Raw genomic sequence first — 14,835 nt, 5'->3', positions numbered from 1 at the left:
TTGAGGTTGTTACTAGTCTGTCATGAGGAAGACCCCGTAAAGTGTAAATAAGAGGTCGAAACATCAACTTTTCAGTGTTAACCACATTCACATTGACTGCCAGACTCCGAGAGACCCTATATAATTTATTTTTATGGGCTTCCATTTTTTACTTATTCTTCTGATGGTTAACACATTTTTGTGATTACACATGCAATGTTTGTTTGTTATTTGCACATTGTCCACTGATTTTGCACTCTCCGTGCGCCATCTATTGTAGCACATTGGCACACATTGGAACTGTGTTTATTCATGATGATATTAAGCTATTAAATCTTAGAATCTTCAGAAACATTGATTGTGATAACAGGGTCATTATATAATTTCTGCAAATGTATTAATTTGTATTGAGTGTTTCCATGTGCAACATTGTCATGCGGTTGTCCGTCATACCTGAAGTGTCATTTTAATTTATGCCCCCTCAGGTAACAATGTTTTTCACAGTTTTGTATTTTCTTCTCTTTTCAGAAACACTCAACGAAACAGCAACCATACGAGCTCCCTGAACTCTACAGAACAGAAGATTACATCCCCTTGGGCTTCATGGCCACAAAACATCGAAAAACCTAATTTTTTGTACATGTGTTCCCTACTTTTTTTAAAGGAATAATTTCAGACACTGATGACCAACAAATATATAATTTCTGTGATTTAATTTACTCTTCCACTAGTAAGAAACAAGTGAAACAGCTCAATCAAAATGACACGGCAAGGCAAGTGGAATAACACTATAAAAGTTGCAGCTGCGACATAAAAAACAAACTTGTATTTTTTTGTTTTCCAGGATTGCTTCATTTTAAGTTATTTTGTAGTTCCACGTTAATGAAAATACACTTAACAAAACAAGATCTAGGCATGTGTTGAAGGAACAATACACTGGCATTTTAGGAAAAAAACATCTGTTGAAACACTGGACACTTTATATCTGCCTGACAGCTGGTAAATAATAATTTACTGAAATTGTCCACACATATTATCAGAGGATAGTCACGAATACCCCTCCAGAAATATTCCTCGGGCTCATTCATGCAAACAAAGTGACATTAAAGTTACAAAACACAACCTAAAAACCACTGAGATTGGGCAGATTGGGCAGTTGTGGTTAGCTGAGCAAACTATAGCTCACTTCCCAATTGCAGTATTCATTGAGTTCTGCACAGTAGCTCGGATACACTGTACACACCAGACGAAGCTGCTCTTTCGACATACTTTCGATCTTGCCCTTTGGTCAGTGGATTTGCTTGCTCGTACATAGGGAATTGCATGTATCCAGCTCCTGCAAGGACATGAAAATGGTATGTCCTTTAGCTTTATTCCGTGTCCAATATGTGTCCCAGTGATGGCTGGTGGGCATGTCTGTGACCATGTGACCTGTGAGTACATGGCCTAGATCATTATCTTCCTCTATGGCTTGTACTCAGCCCCAAACCCGGCAATATTCAGTGACTGTGGCCAAAAACCATGCCTTGCAGTTAGTGGCCAATAAATGTCTTCGGCTATAGTCTAAGTCCATTACACATATCAATAATACCCGCGGAGAATGTGCTACAATCATGCTCTGAAGTTGCGGTGCACAGAGCACTTCATTTGAGCAGTCCATGTGCCCAACACTCATAGCCTTAACGCCACTGAGCGTTGCCTTTGGCATGATCAGAGAAAGCTTTTTGCACTGGTACTCGACAGAGCATAAAGACCAGTGCCTTGGAAGTTACATGAAACACATGGCTGCAGGCACTGATTAGGACCTGCTGCTGGTATGGACATGGTTATGATGTGCTACGTGCTTCTGTATAGAGCTCACTACAATTTGTACAGCTCCTAAATACCGATCAGAATCAGGGTGCAGATTGTGGTTCTGAAGTGCTAGTTTTCCGGAAGCAGAATGGCTGCTAACACTGTATTTTTTTAGTGTATGTAATGTTTAAGATAAGTAATATGAGATGGTGGCTAACTAGGTAAGAAAAGACCAATGCACTGTTTAGTGATATGTTACTAAAGGCTCACTAGGGGGCATATTATACTCTGTTTGCTCCGAATTAGCGTAATTTTTGTTTACTCTAGTTCGGTGCAAAACTAACTCCATATTTATACTTTGGCACTAGACCCATCTAGCACCAAATGTATGGAGGTAAAGTCACTTTTCGGACGTGGAAACCTACCATGCCTCAATGAGATGCAAGGTAGGCGTTCCCGTGCAAAAAATGGCTCTATGGCCTTACCACCATATTTATACTCCCTTGCAAAAATGGTGCATGGGAGGGAAGAGGGGTCAAAAAATGGGGCAAAGCTTGCTTTGCCCCATTTTTTAACTCCTGGGTCAGGGCAGGCGTTAGGGGACCTGTGGGCCTATTTCCATGGTGGAACACCATGGAATAAGCCTGCAGGTGCCCTCCCCAGGCCCCATGGACACCCCCACCCACACCAGAGGAACTGCGGAGGATGGGGACCCCATCCCAGGTAAGTACAGGTAGGTATTTAATTTAATTTTTTAAAGTGCCATAGGGGGCTCTGAAATGTGCCCCCATATATGGCACAGGGTGCAATGGCCATATCCAGGGGACCCTTGTCCCCTGTGCTGGCCATTGGGGTGGTGGGCATGACTCCTGCCTTTTCTAAGGCAGGAGTCATGTGGCATGGTAGGTTTAGCACCATAAAATGACACTAATCTGGTTAGAGTCATTTATTTTTACTTTAACCTACCTAACTTCATTTTTTGGTGTAAAACCCCCTCCTTCCACACCGCCAGCCCCACCCGACTAACGTCATTTGTTTTTACACTAGACAACCCTTTGCACCGGCTTGCCCCATTCCATAAATATGGTGCCCAACTGGTGCACAGAAATGGTGCAAGTCGGTGCTAAATCTTTTGGTGCAAAACTGCGTTAGTGCAGTTTTGCACAAAAAAGTATAAATCAGGGCCTAGATGTCCTTATACCTCTGTGTGGAGCTTTATGTGCATCGAAGTTTGCCCTGAAGTATAATGCAGTCTGTTACATCCTGCTGGTGCTCCCTGATTTTCTTCAGGTGGCTGTCACTTTTTTCAAATGGCACCTTTGACTGATAAGTGATTTGATGCAATCCTATGTGCTTGAGGGAGTGGTAAGTCTTGTTTAACACCTTCAGGATGGTTGATATGTGAGAGCAAACATTTACCGATCTGTGTGGCTTGGAGCTCTATTATGTTTGGGATGTTGTCAGGTTTTTTGCCAAATGTGCATATCCTTTTGATATAGGGCAAAGCATGAGTATAGGAGTCAGCATTTGAATCAGCAACTATTAACCTTGGATCTGTGTTAAGTGCATAATGGTGTGAGGGATAGTGTCTGGTGTGTGCTGTTGGTGTGCAGTGGAATTTGAGCATAACTTCACATGGATGTGTAATTGAGGTGACAAATATTTAGCCGATTATATGGCCTTGAAGTGTGTTGTATGAATGGTGGCACTATGTGTTGTCCTAATTGTGCAAGGTTCGTGTGGATGAGTTTTCGAGCATAATTTGACAAGAATGTGTAAATGACGTGGCACACACTTAGACAGCTCTATGGCTTGAAGTCATGCTGTATGCATGCTGGAGTCGGGATATTAATGTACTTTTGTAGAGGCAGAGACTTAGCTAAATATATAGTTTTAAACCATGTATCCATGTGGGTTAAAGGTGCTGTGTATAATTTCTATTTTTGTGTGGCCCTACGAATTGATTCTGGACACCCTGGTGGACTGGGTCAGTGTGCAATGGTGTCAATGTGCAGACGTGCTGTGGGAAAAGGCATACAGGGCACACAGAAGATGTAGTCAAGTCCTACAGTTACAAACACACTGATCTAATAGTTAGCAAAAAGCATTGTTGGACCTGACCCTTTCTGCACGGTCATCCCAAAACTTTTTTGCCTTCCTCCTCCTCTTTTCCTGACCTTGTTTTGTTGGCTTTAGGATTATCTGCACTTTACCACTGCTGACCACTGCTTAAATGCAGGTGCTATGTACTCTAAACATAGTGAGATTGGCTTGTCCACAACTGGCATATTTAATTTACTTTTAAGTACCTAGTAAAGTGCACTATATGTGCTCAGGGCCTGAAAAGTAAATGCTACTAGTGGGGTTGCAGCACAAATTTTGCCACCCACTAGAGTAGCCCCTTAAACATGTCTCAGGCCTGCCACTGCATAGCCATTGTGTGCAGTTGTAAACTGTAATTTGTGAAATGACTTGCCAGGCCCAGACTTTCCTCTTTATTACATATGTCACACCTAAGGCAGGCCCTAGATATCACCAAGGGCCAGGTGCAGTGTATTTTAAAAAGCTGGTCATGACATTTAAGTTTAACATGTGCTGGTAGTGAAAACCTATTAAATATGTTTTTCACTACTGCAATGCCTGTCTCTCCACAGGTTAACATTTAGATTACATTGAAACAGCCTTTAAGTGTAATTTCCAATTGGTAAAAGTTAGAAATTTGAAGTTTGATGTTTCTGGACTCACAATCAAGATCACAACTTATTGTGTAGTCAGATTTTAAATTGTAAGTCTGAAAATGCCACTTTTAGAAAGTTGGTAGTTTCTTACTTTAAGCATCCTGTGCCTCTGCCTGTCTCTGAATACATGTCCGGGGGTAGGTGACAGCTGGGATTTGTGCATTCCCTCTAGACAGTCACACTCAAAGGGAGTTCAGGTGTGACATTTACATCCTGATGGCCCATCACTAGGTTAATGGGCCTTCCTGGGATAGATGGGAGGGAGGAGATGACACTCACACCTGAACAGGGCTGTGCCTGCCCCCACACGAAGAGCTGCATAACTCCCTGTAGAGTATCTGGAGCCAGGGAAGAAATGGTAGGGACCTTGTGCACTCCATAGGCCTCTCTTTGAAGTCTTTCCCACTTCAAAATCTCTACTGGGTATAAGTACTGGACCCCAAACCCCAACAAATAAGTACACTTCTGGATCTGAGGACATGAGGACATTCTACCAGGAAAAAGGGCTGCTGTGCTGTCAGGAGAGACCGCCACTCTGCTGAACTGATTTGTTGTTTTGGCCTCCTGTCTGCTGCTTATTGCCTGGTAATGAGAAGGACTTGACTTGCCTCTCTAAATCCTCTAACGAACATAAGTGCCTCCAAGGACTTGTTTGCTTGTCTTCTGGTCTGATGGCTCAGGGCCATCAAAGACTTCTTACAACACTGCTCAACTGCGGGACTCTGTCAACTGTGAGTCCTGTCCCGCCAAGAGGTGCCAATATAGTCCTGGGCGCTGAAAGGGGACCTGCATCTTTTTTCCTGATCAAAATCAGCCCAACAACACCATTGCACCAAACTGATGAGCCGCATCCTCCCTCGACGCCAATGGATTTCTGCTGAGGACGAGGACTTTGCATCGCTGACCGCATGGCTCTGGATCAACACATCCCTACCAGCCCCAGCACATTGCCGGCTGTGCGGCTCAATGATGGCACATTGCCTTCATCTCAAGGATTCAACACTACACCTTGAGGACATTGCATTGCCAGCTGCTTGGCGCAACGACAACCTATCCTCTAAACTGCACAGATAGGAACCAACACATCTCCACATCTATGCAACCCTCCATTCAAGGTACTTTTCAGCAGGCCCTGCGTGGGTCCTGTAGCTGGCCTGCCCCCATCACGCTTGGCCTGAAGTTTGGATTTACCACGGTCTAGCATGACCACAGGTATCCTTTTAGCGCTATTGACTTCTAAGCACTATATTGCAGTTTATTCTTTAAAAATGAATGTCTTGAGTTCTACTTATTGGATTTTTGATGTTTTGGTCTTCTTTTACTAATACAAAATATTCCATATATGTTTCAACTGGTGTGGAGTCATTTTGTGGTGTTTTCACTGTTAATGTAATTTAAGTGCTGCACAATGCTTTACACATTGTTGCCTCTTAAGTTAAGCCTGACTGCTCTGTGCCAAGCTACCATAGGTTGAGCATGTTATTTTAGTGTGTGTATCTGACTTACCTTGACTATGATTGTGGTCCCTACTTGGACAGGGTACATACCTCTGCCAACTAGAGACACAATTCCTAAGACACATTAACAAACGATATTAAATCAGTAAATAATACTTTAGTTGTTCTTTCCAATGAGGAAAGGGCAGCTGATGGATGTCCATTGGTAATCTTGCCTCAGCTGCAAAGTCTCCTCAAACTTCCATAGAGTAGTCATGTTAGTTTGTGTAATTATTGGTTGTGCAACACCGTAAAAGGCTGCTGTTGGGATACAACAGGAAAGGCAGAAGCTGAAAGGATGGAGAACCATAGCAATGGCAACATCCAGTGGTAGTCCTCTTGTCAGGTCATACAGGGTAGCAGATGCTAAAACCAAATGAGAATGAAAGACACAGCCTGTTTTAAAATGAGAAAATAAGGGGGCGTAAGTTATAACCTTTAACTACTTTCTGTGTTGAGTGCTGCCTCCAGCAATGCCACCAAGATGTGGCATGCCCCTTAAGTACTGAGCAATGGCCTTGTCCTTTCACCTACCAGTCCATTTAACAACCATTCTTGCAGTGGTTATGGGGTATCCTTTGTGCCCACGCTCAGAGGCTTCTTCTGGCTTAGAAATTGAGTGGAGAACATTACCAAAATGCACGAGGTGCAGTATTATCCAGAAGTCAAGGTCACACGCCATGGTCAGAGAGTTCTGCTGGCAAGTGTGTTGTCAAGGGCATGCCCTTAGATGATGTCCTTGTTGCACATTCGTGTATCTGGGTTTCGAATGCCTAGCATACCTTTTACCCTACATTATATGAACTAGACATATACATTTACCTTCTGTAGTGTGTTCTTTCAACATGCCCTGTATCCTCTACCCTTCCCTTTTTATTGTTTTTGCTTATTCAACAACCAATAGCACTAGTGTCTAATGTGTAGGAAGCCATTTTCATTTTTCTGACAGGCTTAGAGAATACCTTTTATACATTACCTTCTTATGTCCTTATCAATAATCTGAACTCCTAACACTGCAGTTTTTATGTTGCATCACCACATCTATGAGCAAGTTTCAATTGCTATTTTATTAATAAAATATTTTTACAAATATTGCTTTTATTGTAATAGGTACATTTTTCATCATCTGTTTTTATTTCAATGTTTACTACGTATTCAACATTAAAATATATGTTTCCTCGATCTCTTTTTATTTACTATTCAAGTTGGTGGTGCAGTGGGCTAGTAAATTCGGCCCAGGAATCTGTGTTCGCCCTGACATCATGGCAGGCCCACTCAGTCTTCCATCTTTCAGAAGCTGATAAAATGACTGCAGCTGAGTAACAATGAACATGGGTGAATGCGTGCTCACGTGCTATGTTATCTTTCCGCATTGTTGATTATTCTTATAGTTATTTATACTTGCTTGTCATTTTAGGTCTGCCACAAAAATGTAGGGGCTCATTATGACTTTGGCAGCCAGAAAACTCCGACCATCAAAGCCGCGGGGAGGAGGCAGCTGTCATACCAGCTCCCCATCCCTCAGTCGTGTTACGATATTCCCGCCGGGCTGACCAGTGGGAACATCATATTATGACGTTGCCGCCGGTCAGACTGGCGGGATCAGTGCTACGGTATTTGCCTTGGCCTTGGGAGCCAATACCATAGAATACAATAGCACACCAGCACCATTGGAATGCGCACTGTCTGCAAGGCAGACAGTGCACATTCCAAGAGTGCTGGGCAGGGGGGTGCCTGCACTGCCCGTGCATGGGCAGTGCAGGCACCGCCCTCTGACTCCCCTCACTGTGTTTCCACCAGCTTTTCCATGATGAGGTCACCGACCATGGAAAGGCTCCCAGAAACAGGAGTCATGGTCAGCACAGCAGTGCTGAGTTCAGTGCTGCCGTGGCTGACCATGAGTCCGCCTGTGGTCAGCTCATCTGGGACCATGTTCCCAGCAGTGATGGTGGTCCTGCCAAGGTCGTAATGTGGTAGTCGGACCACCTGGGGCGCGGCAGTCCGACTGTCACCGCGGGGACTTCTAATCAGGCCCATACTCTCTTTCTGTATAACAGTTTATGTACACCCTGTTGTGAACGTTGTAAGGTATCCTTTTGTTATTAGCAAACTTTATTCTTTACACACCCATGGAATGCCATTATTATTCTCTCTATAATGTGAATGCTGTAAAAACATGCATTTTCTGTTAATATTATATTTGCATAAATATGATGTATAGTGCCTTGAAGGCTATTGTCTTAAAACTTGAGCTTTATAAAAAAGTTCTAAATAAATAGAAAAGAAAATAGTATTGTCAGAAAATATATATTGGAAGATTATGCAAGTGTTTTATCTTTTAATGTCTTATGATTCTCATTCCATCTGTTACAAAATATTCTTCTTAGTAACTATTTGCACATACTACATTGTGATCATGCTCTTTATGTTTAATTTTTAATCTCTGGACTTTTGGAATAGAAAATAAAAATAATATATTAAAACTCTTAACTGTACATCATAATACAGACTACATTACGTTTTTTGAAACATTCAGTTTTACTCTGGTACTAATTGACAGTTTCCCTTTAAAAAATCAGTAACTAGCAAAATATTTTATATTCCGATATGAAATACAGAAACATATTAAAATAATTAAATGAACAGCATTTTCTATGATGTAATAAAGCATGTGTTCATAATATTCGTGCATTAAATCGTCATCCAACTTTTTTGTATCTCACTGTCGGACAACTAAAGCTGTATGCTGTCAAAGACCTAGCTTCTCTAAAACATTAAAATGTATATATACAGCGGGATTTAGGTTAGCCCCTTGCTTTTGATTGATAGCTTTCGTTTCTATCGTATTTTCCCTGCATTTTATTCAGTGGCTTTTCTCGCTATTCTTTTTTTCTCGCTTAAGGGGAATTTTTTCTTTGCTGTGTTCTCAGTAGATGGATTGTGTCCTTCCTCTGATTGCAATGAAGAAGCTACATATTACTTTTTCTTTTACAACTCTGTGGGAGTGCATATGCTTTCTTGCTATTTACCCTCTTGTGCTGCTTCACCTGCAATATTGTCCACTCTCTATGTTGCTCGCCACATTCGCCTGCAGATATTCCATTGCTTCCCTTGCCCTCTTCTCATCTATCTCTGTTTTAATTTTGTAACCATCCCCACCCCTTTGATGCTCCTCAGCAACCTGTTCCCGAACCGGGGGTCTTGCCACTCTGCAGAGTTGGACTTCATCCTGCACCATTTCTTCCATTGCTTCCCGTACCTCCCGTCACGTTTTATTTATATAAATATTTTAAAATCTTTCTTGAAAGGTCAGGCAGCTGCAATTGTCTAACAGGGTACGCCGCTCTTTTTATTGTACTTTTGCACATATTTGCACATTCTTTGTAATTTGCCACTTCAAGATTGGCAACTGATGCCCACCATAGCATCATTATGCATGTGGGCAAATACATGAGGCAGTTCTTCATATACATCATTGCACCTTTTTATCAAATGTTTTCACTTCTTGCTGTTGCTAAACAGCATTGATACAAACCATTTGCAAGGCCAATAAGTCTCCATTGGCAAAGCCAGAAGGCAAGATCTACTGGGTCTGCCAATAGCTGTTCTAGTTTGGAAAGCCACCTGTGACTCCCTAAAGTCTATAAATAAGGAACTACAGTATTATCATGATACACTGGATGATTATCAGTTTATCACATTGTGTACACATTCATAACTTAGGGCCTAATTATAAGTGTGGTGATCTGGCTCGCAACCACTGCACTGTGAGTTCCCCGCCAGGCTGGCTGGCACCAACAATGCCGCCACACTGTCTGTGCCAGCAGCACACTCGAAATGTGTACTTTCTGCCGCGGCAGACAGTGAGCATTCCAAGTCTGCTGACAGGAGGCTCCTGCACTGCCAACGACATGGTCATGGGCAGTGCAGGGGTTCCCCTGTGGACCCATTTCTGCCTTTCGGCCAGCTTTTTCATGGCGGTGATCCTGCCATAAAAAGGCTGCGGAAAGGCAAGTCATGATCAGCACAGCGCTGCCGACATTGGCGCCGCCTTGCTTGACCACGACATGCACCGCAGCCAACCCGTCGGGGACCACCAAGATTGCAGCAGTTGGACCCCCAATGTGAGTATGGCCGTCTTATGACCGCTCGTAATGAGGCCCTTGGGCTTTATTTCATCTTAATTCACACAATTTGTTCCCACTACAGAGGGATGCTTAGGGGGTCATTATGAGTTTTGCAGTCGAAAGCATCCAACTGCCAAACTCCTGACAAGGAGACCGCCATGTTGCTAGAGGTCTCCCCACCGGACCCAATACAACTTTCCCACTGGGTAGACTGGCGGAAACCAAGGTTCCCGCCCGTCAGCCCAGTGGGAAAGTTACAGCACTATTGTTCCCGGCTCATGATTGAGTCGGCGCAAGGCTGCTGCACGCAGGGTGCACCAGCACCCTTGAAATGCTCACTGTCCGCTGCGCGCAGCGGACAGTACGCATTTCAAGGGTGCTGGACAGGGGGACCCCTGCACTGCCCATGTGATGCCCGCCTGTGGCCCCTGCACTTATTCTTCGCTAATCTTTTCATGGCAGTCAGACCGCCATGAAAAGGCTGGCGGAGAACAAGGTTGTATCAGCAGGGTGGTGCTGACTTCAACGGCGCCTTGGCTGATCACAATCAATACCTCCTTCATACTGTCAAGATCAGAGATCCTGGCGGAGACAGCGGTCCCCTGGCAGTTAGACTGCAAGGGTCGTAATGTGTTGGTTAGACCACCACAGCCGCAGAGCTCCAACTGCCACTGCGAGTCTGGCGGTGTTGAGACTGCCAGACTTGTAATCAGGCCCATAGTGTTTTTTGAGAGCTGATAATTGCCACAGCCCCTCTAGTAATTGTTTTACATGTAGTATGGGCACAAGCCAACTAAGGGTCCCATATAGTAGTTGAATTTCGCCCTGTCCTCTGTACTTTATCTCTCTATCACAAGGGCAGTCAAATGTACACAAAGTCTAAAATCATCATGTCAAATGAAAAGTCTCCTCCTGCTCCTAAGAGCCCCTGCTAAGAAACTCGATATGCTAAAACAGATAAGAGGGCTAGACAACATTTGTAAAAAAGCCAAGGCAGGTCTAACCTGCTCAAAGTGATACTCTTTGAACAAGGGGGCTGTTAGACTTTTCGTCCTTGGCGTGGTCTCCCTTAACCTTTTGCCTCTGTTCCCCAGGTTGTTGATGTGTGCTGGACTCTGATTTTGCTGTTTTTGTTACCATGGGCACTTTACCACTGCTAACTAGTGCTAAAGTGCAAGTGCTCCTTTACAAAACTTTTATGTGATTGGCTTATCCATGATTGGCATATTTGGTTTACTAGTAGGTCCCTAGTAAAGTGCACTACAGCTGCCAGGGCCTGTAAATCAAATGCTACTAGTGGGCCTGCAGCACTGATTGTGCCGCCCAGATAAGTAGCTCTGCAATCATGTTTCAGATCTGCCACTGCAGTGTCTATGTGTGCAGTTTTAATTGTAAATTTGACTTGGCAAGTGTACCCACTTGCCAGGCCTAAACCTTCCCTTTTCTTACATGTCAGACACCCCTAAGATAGGCCCTAGGTAGCCCCAAGGGCAGGGTGCAGTGTATGGGTAAGTTAGGACATATACTAATGTGTTTTATATGTCCTGACAGTGAAATATTGCTAAATTCGTTTTTCACTGTTGCAAGGCCTGTCCCTCTCATAGGTTAAAATGGGGGCTATCTTTAAATCTGATTAAAGTGTAGATTCCCTTTGGGAGCGGATGAGCATGTGGAGTTTGGGGTATCTAAGCTCGCAATTTAAAAATACATCTTTTAGTAAAGTTGATTTTAAGATTGTGTGTTTGAAAATGCCACTTTTAGAAAGTGAGCATTTTCTTGCTTATACCATTTCTGTGACTCTGCCTGTTTGTGGATTCCCTGTCTGGGTAAGTTTAACAGTTGGGCTGGTTGCACCTCACACTAGACAGTGGCACAAAGGGAGCTGGGGTGTAGCCTGCATATCCTGATGAACCATGATGCTAGGAGGGAGGGGGGGAGTGGTCACTCACACCTGAACGGGCTGTGCCTGCCCTCACACAGTGCAGTCTCCAACCCCCTGGTGAGTGTCTGGGGCATGGCCTGGGCAAGGCAGGATTTCACATTCAAGAGAGACTTTGCTTTGAAGTAGGCCTACTTCAAAGGAGATATTGGGTATAGGAAGGGCACCCCAAACCACAGACTTTTAAAACACTTCTGGAAACAAGAGGAACCTCTTCCTGGAGAAGAGCTGAGGAAGAAGAGCTGCCCTGCATGGGACTGTGCTTTGTGGAGCTATCCAGCAGTTGCTGCTTCTGCCAGAGTAAGAGGGCAAAGACTGGACTTTGTGTGCCTTCTGTCTTGAGAAGAAATCTCCAAGGGCTTGATTGAGAGCTTGCCTCCTGTTGTTTGAAGTCTCAGGGACAGCAAAGACTTCTCTCTGCCAGCACCTGTAGTCTCTGGAGAGACTCCTACTCTGCCCTGTAGTCCCCATCCAGTTCCTGGGACCCTGAAAGGAGAGCTGGCAGCTTAAGAGGAAGAAATCCACACACAGAGCGCCGTGAGGGGAAAAGATCAAAGCTACTCTGATCTGCAGTTGAAGAAATGACACGCCGCCGGCTCCACAGCTAAAAATCGACTCTCGCCTGAAACGCGACTGAAGAATCAACGCACAGAGCAGGAGAAACGACGCGCAGCATCGCTGACGGAGGCTGGGAGATCGCAACCCACGCTGTGTGGTTTTTGGATCATCGTGCGGCTGGATTTCTGACGCAAACCATCGTTGTGCGTGCAAAAACAACACAAGGCCTGCCTGGACCCGTGTGTGGACTGAATCGACCCATCGCTCTCCTGCAGAGAGAAGTACCCGACGCACGCTGACTCGACAGAAGGGGGAACAACGCAAGGTCTCGCTCGTGAGTAATATGGATGCATCGCAAGCCCTTTTTGAAACACACCCGCCCGTGTGGGGTTATTTTTGACGTACACCAGGTACATTTTCACGCTTGCAGCGCTAGTGTGTGTTTAAAACTACTTAAAAACTCTTTTTGATTTTTTTAATTGATAACGACTTGTGTACTGTGGATTTTTGTTGTTTTGGTCTTGTTTTGTTTAGATAAATATTTCCTTTTTACTAAACCTGTGTTGTGTCATTTTGTAGGGTTTTCATTAAGTTTCTGTGTGTGTTGGTTCACATACTTTACACCTAGCACTCTGAAGTTAAGCCTACTGCTCTGCCAAGCTACCAAGGGGGTAAGCAGGGGTTAGCTGAGGGTGATTCTCTTTTACCCTGACTAGAGTGAGGGTCTTTGCTTGAACAGGGGGGTAACCTGACTGTCAACCAAAGACCCCATTTCTAACAGGGGTTATGTATCATAGCACCAGGGCTCTATAATGATCATGAAAAAAGATAAAATGCATGGTGTCTTGCAGGGAAAAATTGTCACAGGAGGAAGGACCTCTGTGCTCCACCTGATGTCTGCCATGCAGAACTTCCAAAGACCAATATCACAGGTTCAGCCTAAATCGAGTCAGCAAATAATGGTGATGAGCTGACGTAACTATTACAAGATAATGCTTGACAAGGATGGACACGTTTTTAACATAATATATGACTGCACCATGGGTTTAGAGAGTTCCAACAACTCTCTTGTAAGGCCTCGCTAGAGAAAAAATGCTTCTTTACCCAAGTCAAATCCCTCTTAGTGACGGCATGCAGCTGTTCAAATAAAATAGGGTGACCCAGCTTATACATTGAATCTTCGATGAATCAAAGCCATGAGTGTGTAGTGACCTTTCTAACATCAAAAATGTCATCAATTACTTCTCTGTTTAGGTGTAAAATGGGACTACACCAAACTCTAATCCAGCAGGGCAAGGGAGCGAGGGCCAATAAATCCCCTATGTAACCCAACCTCAACTCTTCATGTATTATGTAGGAGGGTACAGATTGTGGGACAACCAACAATTTTCTAAGGAATTTATTCTCAACAATCTATAAATCCCTCATGTCCCTGTAGCACCAAATACCACTCCCATAACTGGCAATTTTGATGCACCTAGCCTGGTACACCTTTAATAGATCCTGCACAGATTTGGCCCCAATCTTATGGCGAAGGCAAGGGTTGTGGCCGCTGCTCTTGAAAAGGTATTCCTTTTGACCCTACTTTGAGGAACCCATGAACCGGACTCATCAAAAAGCACCCCCAAATATGAAAAGGGGGGAACCCTGGACAATTTAGTGCCACCTCCATAACGTTTTTTCTGGGGTTTCCTAGAGCCAGTAATCATGGTGTGGTATTTTGAATATTTTTTACTCAGATCTAAAGTACTGCATTATCCGAATATAAAAGTAACTGTGAACCTGCCCTCAGAATATCCTTGCAGGCTTCACACAACACAGGACCCAGCTGGTTTTTGTACAGAGTGAGCAAAAACAGGGCCTGAATGCAATCCTATCTGACCCCCCTAGAATATTTACCTGCCCTGAAAGGCTCCCCGTCTGGTTATACCTTACAGAGGCTACAAGGTTGGTGTGCAGCTCATGCAGGAAGTGAACAATTTTGAGACCCACACCAAGATCCATCAGCATCAACCACAATTTGGACCTGTTTACGTGGTCAAATGTAGACACAAGATCCGTAAAAACCATGATCAGCAAACCTTTCTTCACTACCATGTACTTACCAATAATCAATTGTAGGTTCAGTCACTGGTCTAGGGTGCCCTTACCAGGCCTAAACCCATATTGAAGACCAAAACCCATTAGCCTAGTAAGAATGACTC

At 44.0% G+C, this 14,835-nt stretch overlaps 1 protein-coding gene across 1 annotated transcript in view; it reads left to right on the top strand.

The window, feature by feature from the left end:
* The window catches only part of BCAS4 (breast carcinoma amplified sequence 4), a 293,870-nt gene extending 285,106 nt beyond the window's left edge, over positions 1 to 8,764 (top strand). Inside the window, exon 5 of the mRNA XM_069243641.1 lies at positions 508 to 8,764. Within this exon, the coding sequence (XP_069099742.1) occupies positions 508 to 609 (102 nt within the window). The 3' untranslated portion in view covers positions 610 to 8,764. The remainder of the gene's footprint in view (positions 1 to 507) is intronic.
* Positions 8,765 to 14,835: the final 6,071 nt, after the last annotated feature.

Source organism: Pleurodeles waltl, chromosome 7, assembly GCF_031143425.1.
Source record: "Pleurodeles waltl isolate 20211129_DDA chromosome 7, aPleWal1.hap1.20221129, whole genome shotgun sequence".
NCBI classification, from domain to species: domain Eukaryota; kingdom Metazoa; phylum Chordata; class Amphibia; order Caudata; family Salamandridae; genus Pleurodeles; species Pleurodeles waltl.
This window is presented reverse-complemented; position numbering and strand designations above follow the sequence as displayed.